The sequence below is a fragment of the Staurois parvus genome, unplaced genomic scaffold (assembly GCF_062004578.1).
Source record: "Staurois parvus isolate SC_StPar_1 unplaced genomic scaffold, SC_StPar_1.0 ptg001481l, whole genome shotgun sequence".
Lineage (NCBI taxonomy): Eukaryota > Metazoa > Chordata > Amphibia > Anura > Ranidae > Staurois > Staurois parvus.
In genome coordinates, this window is record NW_028319277.1 from 367,063 (window position 1) to 382,692 (window position 15,630).

General features: G+C 51.2%; 1 protein-coding gene and 1 long non-coding RNA gene across 3 annotated transcripts in view; one reads left to right on the forward strand and one right to left on the reverse strand.

Annotated features, from left to right (window-relative positions):
* LOC149435690 (uncharacterized) overlaps positions 1 to 15,630 on the forward strand; it is a 262,780-nt gene that overhangs the window by 158,673 nt on the left and 88,477 nt on the right. The gene's annotated exons all lie outside the window — the stretch shown is intronic.
* The window catches only part of LOC149435693 (transient receptor potential cation channel subfamily M member 2-like), a 322,316-nt gene that overhangs the window by 30,922 nt on the left and 275,764 nt on the right, over positions 1 to 15,630 (reverse strand). For both annotated transcript variants that reach the window (XM_089662482.1, XM_089662483.1), the window contains 2 exons: positions 6,107 to 6,202; positions 4,023 to 4,109 (listed from right to left, as the gene is read on the reverse strand). In XM_089662482.1, coding sequence (XP_089518608.1) covers positions 4,023 to 4,109; positions 6,107 to 6,202 — 183 coding nt within the window. The remainder of the gene's footprint in view (positions 1 to 4,022; positions 4,110 to 6,106; positions 6,203 to 15,630) is intronic.

Consider the following 15,630-nt stretch of genomic DNA (forward strand, 5'->3'; position numbering starts at 1 on the left):
ACTGTGTCCGCAGTCTCTGGTCATCCCTGTACTGTGTCCGCAGTCTCTGGTCATCCCTGTACTGTCCGCAGTCTCTGGTCATCCCTGTACTGTGTCTGCAGTCTCTGGTCATCCCTGTACTGTGTCCGCAGTCTCTGGTCATCCCTGTACGGTCCGCAGTCTCTGGTCATCCCTGTACTGTCCGCAGTCTCCGGTCATCTCCTGTACTGTGTCCGCAGTCTCCGGTCATCCTTGTACTGTGTCCGCAGTCTCTGGTCATCCCTGTACTGTGTCCGCAGTCTCTGGTCATCTCCTGTACTGTGTCCGCAGTCTCTGGTCATCCCTGTACTGTCCGCAGTCTCTGGTCATCCCTGTACTGTCCGCAGTCTCCGGTCATCTCCTGTACTGTGTCCGCAGTCTCCGGTCATCTCCTGTACTGTGTCCGCAGTCTCTGGTCATCTCCTGTACTGTGTCCGCAGTCTCTGGTCATCCTTGTACTGTGTCCGCAGTCTCTGGTCATCCCCTGTACTGTGTCCGCAGTCTCTGGTCATCCTTGTACTGTGTCCGCAGTCTCTGGTCATCCCTGTACTGTGTCCGCAGTCTCTGGTCATCCCTGTACTGTCCGCAGTCTCTGGTCATCTCCTGTACTGTTCGCAGTTTCTGGTCATCTCCTGTACTGTGTCCGCAGTCTCTGGTCATCTCCTGTACTGTGTCCGCAGTCTCTGGTCATCTCCTGTACTGTGTCCGCAGTCTCTGGTCATCCCTGTACTGTCCGCAGTCTCTGGTCATCCCTGTACTGTCCGCAGTCTCTGGTCATCCCTGTACTGTGTCCGCAGTCTCTGGTCATCTCCTGTACTGTGTCCGCAGTCTCTGGTCATCCCTGTACTGTCCGCAGTCTCTGGTCATCTCCTGTACTGTGTCCGCAGTCTCTGGTCATCCCTGTACTGTGTCCGCAGTCTCTGGTCATCCCTGTACTGTCCGCAGTCTCTGGTCATCCCTGTACTGTGTCTGCAGTCTCTGGTCATCCCTGTACTGTGTCCGCAGTCTCTGGTCATCCCTGTACTGTCCGCAGTCTCTGGTCATCCCTGTACTGTCCGCAGTCTCCGGTCATCTCCTGTACTGTGTCCGCAGTCTCCGGTCATCCTTGTACTGTGTCCGCAGTCTCTGGTCATCCCTGTACTGTGTCCGCAGTCTCTGGTCATCTCCTGTACTGTGTCCGCAGTCTCTGGTCATCCCTGTACTGTCCGCAGTCTCTGGTCATCCCTGTACTGTCCGCAGTCTCCGGTCATCTCCTGTACTGTGTCCGCAGTCTCCGGTCATCTCCTGTACTGTGTCCGCAGTCTCTGGTCATCTCCTGTACTGTGTCTGCAGTCTCTGGTCATCCTTGTACTGTGTCCGCAGTCTCTGGTCATCCCCTGTACTGTGTCCGCAGTCTCTGGTCATCCTTGTACTGTGTCCGCAGTCTCTGGTCATCCCTGTACTGTGTCCGCAGTCTCTGGTCATCTCCTGTACTGTGTCCGCAGTCTCTGGTCATCCCTGTACTGTCCGCAGTCTCTGGTCATCCCTGTACTGTCCGCAGTCTCCGGTCATCTCCTGTACTGTGTCCGCAGTCTCCGGTCATCTCCTGTACTGTGTCCGCAGTCTCTGGTCATCTCCTGTACTGTGTCCGCAGTCTCTGGTCATCCTTGTACTGTGTCCGCAGTCTCTGGTCATCCCTGTACTGTGTCCGCAGTCTCTGGTCATCCCTGTACTGTCCGCAGTCTCTGGTCATCCCTGTACTGTCCGCAGTCTCTGGTCATCCCTGTACTGTGTCCGCAGTCTCTGGTCATCCCTGTACTGTGTCCGCAGTCTCTGGTCATCCCTGTACTGTGTCCGCAGTCTCTGGTCATCCCTGTACTGTGTCCGCAGTCTCTGGTCATCCCTGTACTGTGTCCGCAGTCTCTGGTCATCTCCTGTACTATGTCCGCAGTCTCTGGTCATCCCTGTACTGTGTCCGCAGTCTCTGGTCATCCCTGTACTGTGTCCGCAGTCTCTGGTCATCCCTGTACTGTGTCCGCAGTCTCTGGTCATCTCCTGTACTGTGTCCGCAGTCTCTGGTCATCCCTGTACTGTGTCCGCAGTCTCTGGTCATCCCTGTACTGTGTCCGCAGTCTCTGGTCATCCCTGTACTGTGTCCGCAGTCTCTGGTCATCCCTGTACTGTGTCCGCAGTCTCTGGTCATCCCTGTACTGTTAATTAGTTTGCACTACTGTACGAGTTGTTTTTTCTAAACCAAAAGCTCGATATTCAGGTTTCATTGCAGTGTTGGCACTTTGAAAGAAATAAGTTGGTTTTGGGTTGCAGTTTGGGCACTCGGGCTCAAAAAGGTTCGCCATCACTGGTATATAGTATCACCCCCTTTTTGTTTGGCAATTCAGGTTGCTCATACATAGAAATATCTATATACAATAATAAATTTGATTCATAATTCCCTGATGATCATAGGCTAATGCATATAGTGTCATCCATAGCCAGAACTCCCATATGCGTGCGCATCTGGGATCGCTACATGAGATGGCTGTGACTACAACAAAATGGCGCCGATTAACGGCGCACGCGCGAGACAGCGGACATTATGGCGCAGGTCATACCGCGCATGCGCAAATTAGCCGGCAAGATGGCGGATGCGATAACACGCGCGCCATTTGCAGGCTGTAAATTGAACACACCAGACGTCTGACACTCGCACGCACACTCCCTATGAATACATGCTTTAGCACGAAACACGTAAGGGAAGAGCTGCAGCGTCCAGACATCACACCGCCGAGACACATGCAGGACCCCTTTTGAAACGATATCACACCATTTTGGCATCCTTTCTTGGGACTCTTGTTGAGTCCACCACCCACAGAGCCCACAGGGAAAGTGCTGTATCCCAGAGTTGAGAGGTGCTGTATCCAATCTGATGATCCAGATGGAAGCCCAGAAGGGATAGATGTGCCCATAAGAGGATCCTACTGAACCAATGAGATGTTGTATTATCTCAAATGCATGATGGAATTATGTATCTGGTTAGTGTGCAATTATATTATTTCATCAACAGAAGATGCACAGTGGATCACTTGATTTGAAGCTTCACATCCTATGAATTTTCTATATAGACTTTGTCACTTTAGCACCAACAGTCACTATTGTGGATGTACGTTTGCACTAATGTCACTTCATTTATTTATTTATGCATTTCTCCTGCAATCAGGAATACTGTATATGTGCATTACTGTTATATATTTTTTTGACATACCTTGTATGACAGAGCAATTTCCCAGGTTATAAGCATTTGCACTTTATATTATCATACATTATTTATTGAGGTTTTAGCTCTGCACCTTTGTTATTATTATCAGTACAAGGGGCACAGCAGGTTAGCACAGGTAGCAGAGCAGGAAAGCACAGAAGGCAAAGTAGACAGTATTGAGGACAAAGCAGAACAGCACTGAGGGCTGAGTAGCACAGCACAAAATTGAGGTTATTGGAGGAGATTATTGGTGCCTTTTGGTGTACAGCAGCTCATTTTTAGCTATCACTTTTACTCCTGCTTACTATTGTGCCCCTTGTACTGTTTGCTCTGCCCTCTGTGCCGTCCTGCTGTGTCCCTTGTACTGTCTGCTCCATCAATTGTACTGTCCTACTGTGTCCCCTGTACTTTCTGCTCCACCTACTGTACTGTTATGTAGTGTCCTCTGTACTGTCTACTCTGCCTTTGTGCTGTCCTGCTGTGTCCCCTATACTGTCTGCTCTATCGATTGTACTGTCCTGCTGTGTCTTCTGTACTGTGCTGCTCTGCCTTCTGTACTGTGCTGCTCTGCCCTATGTGCTGGTCTGCTCTACCACCTGTGAGCTCCTGCTCAGCCCTCTGTGTTGTACTATTGCACCCTACTCAATCCTCTCTGTGTTTTCCTATTCAATCCTCTGTACTGTCCTGCTCATTTCTCAGTTCTGAGATGCACATCTAGTCATCAACTGTACAGAAAAGGGTATAAGAAATAGACATTATTGCTGCTCACCGTGTAAGTACAGGATGCAAAGAATGGTTTGGCCCAAACCGACGCATATTCCCGATTCCTCTCAGTCCAGTTCGTCCCATTGGGTTTCTGCATAATGTGACAAGATTTCCTTTTTAAGCACAGACTGTACTTGGTCCCGTTGTTATCATTCTAGTGATGAGGGCAGAGGAAAATCCTTATCCAGTTACTACACCAGAGAGAACTCTACATATGAATTCCAGCATTAGGGAAGTTTGTGGGCTTCTTTTGAGCAACAGAGACTTTTTAATTCATATCACTGGGCCATATAAGCCAACATTTATACTCTGAGGAAGCTAGAGGAAAACTCATATCCAGGACTATTCTTCAGGAAGATAATGCATATAAACCATCATGGCTGCTACTTCTGCTCCCTGGACTCTGGTCTACTGCAAGTGAAGGAATTATCTGCCACTAATTCTCTGTAATAAGGACAGAAAGAATTTCAAAAACTCTCTGAAGAGGCTCAGCCATCAGTGGAACCGTGTGACATGCTGAGGAAGGCTATTTATACATAGAGAAAAAACAATATTGAAATATCAGTTCTGATCACAAGCATATCTACAAATCATAGGGCCCCATAACAGAATGTTAACGTGAGACACAAACATTGCAAAGTGGCCCATTATACTGGTGTCAGAATAAAGATCCCCATTACAATGGTAGTAGGTGGCAAAACCCATGTTACTTTGATGGTAAATGGTGAAGGTTCATTTAGGTTTGTGGTAATGACATAGTTCCTTGTCAGCAGCAAAGCCTCCTTTACATGATCAATGGCGAAGCCCCCTTTTTGTTGATGGCTTCCACATGAACCATCATTGTAAAGGGGAAGTCCCTTTAAGTTAGTTGTCATTTTGGTAGCCCTTGTTATATTGGTGGTCATTGGTGAAGCCTCCTACATATTGGTGGTTTGTCACAAAGCCCTGATAATGTTGGTGAACAGTGGCAAAACCCTTTTCATATTGGTAGTCCATGGCAAAGCCGATAATATTGCTGATCAGCATTGAAGTCCTCTCTTTTTATTGATGATCAGTAACAAAACACCCATTACATTGATTGTCAGTAGTGAAGCCCTTGTTACATTGGAGGTAAGTGGTGAAGCCTCCATTACATTAGTGGTCAGTAACTATGCCCCCCATTACCTTGATGGTCAGTGGCAAAGTCTTATTGGTGGTCAGTGGAGACATCACAATTAGATTAGTAATGAGTGGATAGTGATGATGGCTCCATCACATTGGTGGTCATTGACTAAGCCCTGGTATATTGTTTGACATTGACAGTGCCAAAGTCCCTAAGACGTTGGTGGTCAGTGGTCAGTAATAAAAACCCTGGTACACTGTTGATTAAGGGTGAAGCCACTATTACAATGATTGTAAGTAGCAAACCCGAAAGTAATCTTCTTCTCTGAAGAACTTGTCTTTAGTTTGGAGCAGGGGCGGACTGACCATTTGGAAACTCAGGCACTGCCCGAGGGCCCGGGGTTAGTAGGGGGCCCCATGAGATGCCCCTGGTACCTTTTTCATAGGCTTTTTGAGTTTGGGCAAGAACATAGGGGCCCCATGATCCCCTATTGCCTGGGGGCCCCATGAGTTGTCAGTCCACCCCTGGTTTGGAGGCATCTTGAGTACTAGTCACAAGTGGGTGAGTGGTTTGCTCTGACTAGTGCCTGCCATCTCTGCTTTGCTCTGACTAGTGCCTGCCGTCTCTTGGGCTCTGTACAATCCACATCAACAAATGTCACTTTCATCTTTTTTTGCATTTATCATTTTTACATACTGTACAGCAGTGGCGGACTGACAACATATGGGGGCCCTGGGCAATAGGGGATCATGGGGCCCTTGTGCCCTCGCCCACACTCAAACCACATCCAAAAAAGCCTATGAAAGGTACCAGGGGCATCTCATGGGGCCCCTTAGTGACCGAGTTTCCGAATGGTCAGTACGCCCCTGCTGTACAGTATATGAGGTCAGGGGGTCCACCAGACACTCCTCAGGGAGGTCAGTGAATGGGGCAGATACAGATCTGCCCTAAATGACAGAAGGCAGCATAAAACATATTGTACTTACAGGGGCAAACCATCCTTGACTGTATAGATGCCACAGCAGCTGCGGAAGTCATAGAGGCCATCTATAACATTGTACTTACGGCTCTTCTGCTCCATCCTGGATTCAGGAGGGATAAAAAGAGAACACAGGTTAAGTGCAGAGGCTGTACACAGGAAAAGAACTCTTGAATCTTCATCTATATAATTATTCTGAGACATTCTAACTAATAATTTGCTGTGTGATGCCCTGTATTAATTATATGGAGAAATAAATTCACCATTCCTCAATATATGAATGCAGACAACACAGCAGATATCCATATTGTATTTAGTGCTGTATGGATTTGTGAGTACAGCATTTATTTTGTATATTTTATCATCATTCGGGTCATGGTAAAACTACCTGTGAAATAAGCTCTATGCCCAAAAGTGTGCAGACATATGAACTCCAGACCTGTATTGGCTTGTTGGAAACCCCATTCTGAAACCATAGGCATTTTTATGGAGTCGGTCCTCCTTTGCACCAACAGCTTTCATTTTCCGGGAAGATTTCTATAAGACTTTGGAGTGTGTCTGTGGGAATTTGTACTAATGCAACCAAAAGAGCATTTTTTGGTCATTTACTGATGTTGTATGAGAAGACTTGACCCACAATTGGTTTTTCAGTTCATTCCAATGGTGTTCAGTAGGGTTGAAGTCAGGCCACGAGAGTTCCTCCACAACAAACTGGTCAAGCCATGTCTTTAAGGAGCTGGGTGTGCACACAGGGGCACAGTCATGCTGGAACAGGAAAAGGCCTTCACTGAACTGTTACCACAAGAGTAGAAGAACACAATTGTCTACAATGTCCTTGTATGCTGTTGTATTACCAGTACCCTTCACTGGAAACACCTGGATAACTTAGAGGGGGAAGTCAGCATACCATTGGCCATGATTGGGTGTGATGGTCAACAATGTTAGGCCATATAGTGTATATACTGTATAGCAAGGGTGCTCAAACTTTTGAAAAACAAGGGCCACTGATTCAGAATTTACATTTTTTATTTTGAATAGCATGATGAACATTTTTCTCCTGCAGCCGCTGAATGCCAGAGGGAGGGAGGAAGAGAAGGAGATGATGGTTATCGGCGGTTGCAGGAGGAAAATGGAAAGGATTGGTTCCTGTGTATACCACCCCTGCCATCCCTCCTGACCAAGTATAAAACAGAATGTGACAGGGAGACCGCATGGGCCCCTTGGAGCATGGGACGGGGTCGCCAATGTGACCCCAGACACTACACCAGTGGTTGGGGGGGGGCATTTAATCTGTGGGGTTTTAAAACCCCCAAATTGCAAATTTAAACAAGCCCTTACTGTCCTGAGCCCCCTAAAAGTCTGCTTTCACACTGATGTGCTGTGGTTTACTGTAGTGCACAGTGGCGGACTGACCATTTGGAAACTCGGGCACTGCCTGAGGGTCCGGGGTCAGTAGGAGGCCCCATGAGATGCCTTTGGTACCTTTTTCATAGGCTTTTTGAGTTTGGGCAAGGACACAGGGGCCCCATGATCCCCTATTGCCCGGGGGCCCCATGATTTTTCCGTCCGCCCCTGGTAGTGCACCTTCAGCTTTCCTGTAGGTTAGCAGCACTTTGCCATAGCATGACACCTGCAGGTAATAATAGAAGTCTATGGCTCAGCTCAGCTAACCTGCAGGAAAGCCGAAGGTGCACTGCGCTGCACCCACAGATCAGTGTGAAAGCAGCCTAATAGTTGTTAACCCTTTGATAAGTGCTGATATGCCCATAGCAAAAGCGTAATTAATGTGGTATTAAATATACGGACCTTCTTTCCCTCTTCCAGCTTCTGCTGGCATTCCTCTCATCTACAGGATGCTAGAAAGGTCCCAAAGTGCACTTGGTCTCCCTCCGCCTGGAACAGGAGCTGGCATTACTGCTCCCTCCATGGCCACCTGCTTCCTCCACTGCCGGCTCGATGCCCTCTAGAATGGTGAGTCGGCAAGCCCAGATCACGGTCAATGGGTTGCCTATCCCAGCCGTGCGCTTCCCTAGTTTGAGGTCAGAGGACTCCGAGGGTCTCATGTGGCCCGTGGGCCACGGTTTGAGCACCCCTGCTGTATAGTGTTTATGGATACTAATATTTCAGTGTGCCTTGTGTCATATTATTCATATTTCATGAAGTCTTGTACGCTGGCTAAATTCTCTATATTTTTCTCCTGCTATATATTCTTAATATTAGTGTATGCTTTGGATATTTAGATTATTGTATTCTTTTCAGCAATTTACTTTGTGTCTCTTATCACATAATTAGAGATGAGCGAAGTATTCAAAAATTCGATTTGACTGATTCGGCGAATTCGTAGAAAAAATTCGATTCGAGTCGAATATATTCGCTGTGAATTTAACTTAAAAAAGGGTGTTTCTAGGCTTCAGAGAGACTTAATATTAGTGCTGAACACTGTACCTTTAATTTAAATGCCCTTGGAGTCTGCTGGGGAAGAGAAATAATACTGTCAGGCAGTATGACATGCAGATGAGTGCCGTCGATCTTAGAATCACCGCACACTTCACTCATTTGGCCAGTCACGGGGCCAAAACCAGAGTGTGGAGCCACAGTGTGGCGGTGGAGGCAGCAGCAATGGGAGGCCATGCAGCACCCTATGACAAAAATGGAAACCACCAGCAGTGTGAGGAGACCTGAAAGTGGCACATGGCAGAGTGTGGCGATAGAGACAGCAGCAATGGGAGGCCGTACAGGGACCCATGACACACTCTGGACCTGGCAGCAGCATGAGGAGGCGGTACAGGGGCCCATGGCAGATTACGGGCCTGGCAGCAGCATGAGGAGTCGGTAGGGGGGCCCATGGCAGATTACAGGCCTGGCAGCAGCAATGGGAGGCCGTACAGGGACCCATGACATAATCTGGACCTGGCAGCAGCATGGGGAGGCGGTACAGGGGCCCATGACAGATTACGGGCCTGGCAGCAGCATTTGGAGTCGGTACGGGGGCCCATGACACACTCTGGACCTGGCAGCAGCATGAGGAGGCGGTACAGGGGCGCATGACAGATTACAAGCCTGGCAGCAGCAACTTGGACAGGAGGACGTTCAGTTTCTGCACCGTCTGGTGCGTGCTCGCAAACTGTTGTCTCTTGGAAACGGATTCCAAGAAAGACTGCTGACGGAATCCGTGAAGAGGAGTAGCAGGAGAAGGAGCATCTGAACGAGCGGAATATGCCAACAAGCGACAACAGGGGCCCATGACAGATTACGGGCCTGGCAGCAGCATGAGGAGTCGGTACGGGGGCCCATGGCAGATTAGGGGCCTGGCAGCAGCTATGGGAGGCCCGTAATCTGCCAGCACCCTATGACAAAAAATGGAACCCACCAGCAGTGTGAGGAGACCTGAAAGTGGCACATGGCAGAGTGTGGCGATGGAGACAGCAGCAATGGGAGGCCGTACAGGGACCCATGACACACTCTGGACCTGGCAGCAGCATGAGGAGGCGGTATAGGGGCCCATGGCAGATTAGGGGCCTGGCAGCAGCTATGGGAAGCCCGTAATCTGCCAGCACCCTATGACAAAAAATGGAATACACCAGCAGTGTGAGGAGACCTGAAAGTGGCACATGGCAGAGTGTGGCGATGGAGACAGCAGCAATGGGAGGCCGTACAGGGACCCATGAGAGACTCTGGACTTGGCAGCAGCATGAGGAGGCGGTATAGGGGCCCATGGCAGATTAGGGGCCTGGCAGCAGCTATGGGAGGCCCGTAATCTGCCAGCACCCTATGACAAAAAATGGAACACACCAGCAGTGTGAGGAGACCTGAAAGTGGCACATGTTTGGGGCATGATTCATGGCGGATTTAGTCAGTTGTGTCAGGAACTGGTGGTTTGAAATCCAGACTAATCCACGCCTGATTCATTTTCACAAACGTCAGTCTCTCCACACTTTGGGTGGACAGTCGTGTCCTCCGCGGAGTTGCAATACCTCCTGCCGCACTAAACACGCGCTCCGATGCCACGCTACTGGCCGGGCATGACAGCCTTTCAAGGGCAAATTCAGCTAGTTGGGGCCAAAGGTCGACTCACGAATAGCGTGGCCTCCTCAAAAGGGCCTGAGCAAGCGCAGGTGTCACGCATGAGCTGCCAATGGCTGACATCTAAGTTACACAGGGAATACCTTTATCCGCTTTTAACATCAGGAAATCTGTGATGGCCTTTTGCTGTTCGTAAAGGCGGTCTAACATATGTAGGGTTGAATTCCACCTTGTTGCAACGTCACAGCATGAGGAGTCGGTATAGGGGCCCATGGCAGATTAGGGGCCTGGCAGCAGCTATGGGAGGCCCGTAATCTGCCAGCACCCTATGTCAAAAAATTCTACACACCAGCAGTGTGTGAGGAGACCTGAAAGTGGCACATGGCAGAGTGTGGCGATGGAGACAGCAGCAATGGGAGGCCGTACAGGGACCCATGACAGACTCTGGACCTGGCAGCAGCATGAGGAGGCGGTATATAGGGGCCTATGGCAGATTAGGGGCCTGGCAGCAGCTATAGGAGGCCCATAATCTGCCAGCACCCTATGTCAAAAAAATTCTACACACCAGCAGTGTGAGGAGACCTGAAAGTGGCACATGGCATGAGAGACTCTGGACCTGGCAGCAGCATGAGGAAGCGGTATATAGGGGCCTATGGCAGATTAGGGGCCTGGCAGCAGCTATAGGAGGCCCATAATCTGCCAGCACCCTATGTCAAAAAATTCAACACACCAGCAGTGTGTGAGGAGACCTGAAAGTGGCACATGGCAGAGTGTGGCGATGGAGACAGCAGCAATGGGAGGCCGTACAGGGACCCATGACAGACTCTGGACCTGGCAGCAGCATGAGGAGGCGGTATATAGGGGCCTATGGCAGATTAGGGGCCTGGCAGCAGCTATGGGAGGCCCTTAATCTGCCAGCACCCTATGTCAAAAAATTCTACACACCAGCAGTGTGTGAGGAGACCTGAAAGTGGCACATGGCAGAGTGTGGCGATGGAGACAGCAGCAATGGGAGGCCGTACAGGGACCCATGACAGACTCTGGACCTGGCAGCAACATGAGGAGGCGGTATATAGGGGCCTATGGCAGATTAGGGGCCTGGCAGCAGCTATGGGAGGCCCTTAATCTGCCAGCACCCTATGTCAAAAAATTCTACACACCAGCAGTGTGTGAGGAGACCTGAAAGTGGCACATGGCAGAGTGTGGCGATGGATACAGCAGCAATGGGAGGCCGTACAGGGACCCATGACAGACTCTGGACCTGGCAGCAGCATGAGGAGGCGGTATATAGGGGCCCATGGCAGATTAGGGGCCTGGCAGCAGCTATAGGAGGCCCATAATCTGCCAGCACCCTATGTCAAAAAATTCAACACACCAGCAGTGTGAGGAGACCTGAAAGTGGCACATGGCAGAGTGTGGCGATGGAGACAGCAGCAATGGGAGGCCGTACAGGGACCCATGACAGACTCTGGACCTGGCAGCAGCATGAGGAAGCGGTATATAGGGGCCTATGGCAGATTAGGGGCCTGGCAGCAGCTATGGGAGGCCCTTAATCTGCCAGCACCCTATGTCAAAAAATTCTACACACCAGCAGTGTGTGAGGAGACCTGAAAGTGGCACATGGCATGAGAGACTCTGGACCTGGCAGCAGCATGAGGAAGCGGTATATAGGGGCCTATGGCAGATTAGGGGCCTGGCAGCAGCAATGGGAGGCCCATAATCTGCCAGCACCCTATGTCAAAAAATTCTACACACCAGCAGTGTGTGAGGAGACCTGAAAGTGGCACATGGCAGAGTGTGGCGATGGAGACAGCAGCAATGGGAGGCCGTACAGGGACCCATGACAGACTCTGGACCTGGCAGCAGCATGAGGAGGCAGTATATAGGGGCCTATGGCAGATTAGGGGCCTGGCAGCAGCTATAGGAGGCCCATAATCTGCCAGCACCCTATGTCAAAAAATTCAACACACCAGCAGTGTGAGGAGACCTGAAAGTGGCACATGGCAGAGTGTGGCGATGGAGACAGCAGCAATGGGAGGCCGTACAGGGACCCATGACAGACTCTGGACCTGGCAGCAGCATGAGGAAGCGGTATATAGGGGCCTATGGCAGATTAGGGGCCTGGCAGCAGCTATGGGAGGCCCATAATCTGCCAGCACCCTATGTCAAAAAATTCTACACACCAGCAGTGTGTGAGGAGACCTGAAAGTGGCACATGGCAGAGTGTGGCGATGGAGACAGCAGCAATGGGAGGCCGTACAGGGACCCATGAGAGACTCTGGACCTGGCAGCAGCATGAGGAAGCGGTATATAGGGGCCTATGGCAGATTAGGGGCCTGGCAGCAGCTATAGGAGGCCCATAATCTGCCAGCACCCTATGTCAAAAAATGGAACCCACCAGCAGTGTGAGGAGACCTGAAAGTGGCACATGGCAGAGTGTGGCGATGGAGACAGCAGCAATGGGAGGCCGTACAGGGACCCATGACAGACTCTGGACCTGGCAGCAGCATGAGGAAGCGGTATATAGGGGCCTATGGCAGATTAGGGGCCTGGCAGCAGCTATGGGAGGCCCTTAATCTGCCAGCACCCTATGTCAAAAAATTCTACACACCAGCAGTGTGTGAGGAGACCTGAAAGTGGCACATGGCATGAGAGACTCTGGACCTGGCAGCAGCATGAGGAAGCGGTATATAGGGGCCTATGGCAGATTAGGGGCCTGGCAGCAGCAATGGGAGGCCCATAATCTGCCAGCACCCTATGTCAAAAAATTCTACACACCAGCAGTGTGTGAGGAGACCTGAAAGTGGCACATGGCAGAGTGTGGCGATGGAGACAGCAGCAATGGGAGGCCGTACAGGGACCCATGAGAGACTCTGGACCTGGCAGCAGCATGAGGAAGCGGTATATAGGGGCCTATGGCAGATTAGGGGCCTGGCAGCAGCAATGGGAGGCCCATAATCTGCCAGCACCCTATGTCAAAAAATTCTACACACCAGCAGTGTGTGAGGAGACCTGAAAGTGGCACATGGCAGAGTGTGGCGATGGAGACAGCAGCAATGGGAGGCCGTACAGGGACCCATGACAGACTCTGGACCTGGCAGCAGCATGAGGAGGCGGTATATAGGGGCCCATGGCAGATTAGGGGCCTGGCAGCAGCTATAGGAGGCCCATAATCTGCCAGCACCCTATGTCAAAAAATTCAACACACCAGCAGTGTGAGGAGACCTGAAAGTGGCACATGGCAGAGTGTGGCGATGGAGACAGCAGCAATGGGAGGCCGTACAGGGACCCATGACAGACTCTGGACCTGGCAGCAGCATGAGGAAGCGGTATATAGGGGCCTATGGCAGATTAGGGGCCTGGCAGCAGCTATGGGAGGCCCTTAATCTGCCAGCACCCTATGTCAAAAAATTCTACACACCAGCAGTGTGTGAGGAGACCTGAAAGTGGCACATGGCATGAGAGACTCTGGACCTGGCAGCAGCATGAGGAAGCGGTATATAGGGGCCTATGGCAGATTAGGGGCCTGGCAGCAGCAATGGGAGGCCCATAATCTGCCAGCACCCTATGTCAAAAAATTCTACACACCAGCAGTGTGTGAGGAGACCTGAAAGTGGCACATGGCAGAGTGTGGCGATGGAGACAGCAGCAATGGGAGGCCGTACAGGGACCCATGACAGACTCTGGACCTGGCAGCAGCATGAGGAGGCGGTATATAGGGGCCCATGGCAGATTAGGGGCCTGGCAGCAGCTATGGGAGGCCCATAATCTGCCAGCACCCTATGTCAAAAAATTCTACACACCAGCAGTGTGTGAGGAGACCTGAAAGTGGCACATGGCAGAGTGTGGCGATGGAGACAGCAGCAATGGGAGGCCGTACAGGGACCCATGAGAGACTCTGGACCTGGCAGCAGCATGAGGAAGCGGTATATAGGGGCCTATGGCAGATTAGGGGCCTGGCAGCAGCAATGGGAGGCCCATAATCTGCCAGCACCCTATGTCAAAAAATTCTACACACCAGCAGTGTGTGAGGAGACCTGAAAGTGGCACATGGCAGAGTGTGGCGATGGAGACAGCAGCAATGGGAGGCCGTACAGGGACCCATGACAGACTCTGGACCTGGCAGCAGCATGAGGAGGCGGTATATAGGGGCCTATGGCAGATTAGGGGCCTGGCAGCAGCTATGGGAGGCACTTAATCTGCCAGCACCCTATGTCAAAAAATTCTACACACCAGCAGTGTGTGAGGAGACCTGAAAGTGGCACATGGCATGAGAGACTCTGGACCTGGCAGCAGCATGAGGAAGCGGTATATAGGGGCCTATGGCAGATTAGGGGCCTGGCAGCAGCAATGGGAGGCCCTTAATCTGCCAGCACCCTATGTCAAAAAATTCTACACACCAGCAGTGTGTGAGGAGACCTGAAAGTGGCACATGGCAGAGTGTGGCGATGGAGACAGCAGCAATGGGAGGCCGTACAGGGACCCATGACAGACTCTGGACCTGGCAGCAGCATGAGGAGGCGGTATATAGGGGCCCATGGCAGATTAGGGGCCTGGCAGCAGCTATGGGAGGCCCATAATCTGCCAGCACCCTATGTCAAAAAATTCTACACACCAGCAGTGTGTGAGGAGACCTGAAAGTGGCACATGGCAGAGTGTGGCGATGGAGACAGCAGCAATGGGAGGCCGTACAGGGACCCATGAGAGACTCTGGACCTGGCAGCAGCATGAGGAAGCGGTATATAGGGGCCTATGGCAGATTAGGGGCCTGGCAGCAGCAATGGGAGGCCCATAATCTGCCAGCACCCTATGTCAAAAAATTCTACACACCAGCAGTGTGTGAGGAGACCTGAAAGTGGCACATGGCAGAGTGTGGCGATGGAGACAGCAGCAATAGGAGGCCGTACAGGGACCCATGACAGACTCTGGACCTGGCAGCAGCATGAGGAGGCGGTATATAGGGGCCTATGGCAGATTAGGGGCCTGGCAGCAGCTATGGGAGGCCCTTAATCTGCCAGCACCCTATGTCAAAAAATTCAACACACCAGCAGTGTGTGAGGAGACCTGAAAGTGGCACATGGCAGAGTGTGGCGATGGAGACAGCAGCAATGGGAGGCCGTACAGGGACCCATGAGAGACTCTGGACCTGGCAGCAGCATGAGGAAGCGGTATATAGGGGCCTATGGCAGATTAGGGGCCTGGCAGCAGCAATGGGAGGCCCATAATCTGCCAGCACCCTATGTCAAAAAATTCTACACACCAGCAGTGTGTGAGGAGACCTGAAAGTGGCACATGGCAGAGTGTGGCGATGGAGACAGCAGCAATGGGAGGCCGTACAGGGACCCATGACAGACTCTGGACCTGGCAGCAGCATGAGGAAGCGGTATATAGGGGCCTATGGCAGATTAGGGGCCTGGCAGCAGCTATGGGAGGCCCATAATCTGCCAGCACCCTATGTCAAAAAATTCTACACACCAGCAGTGTGTGAGGAGACCTGAAAGTGGCACA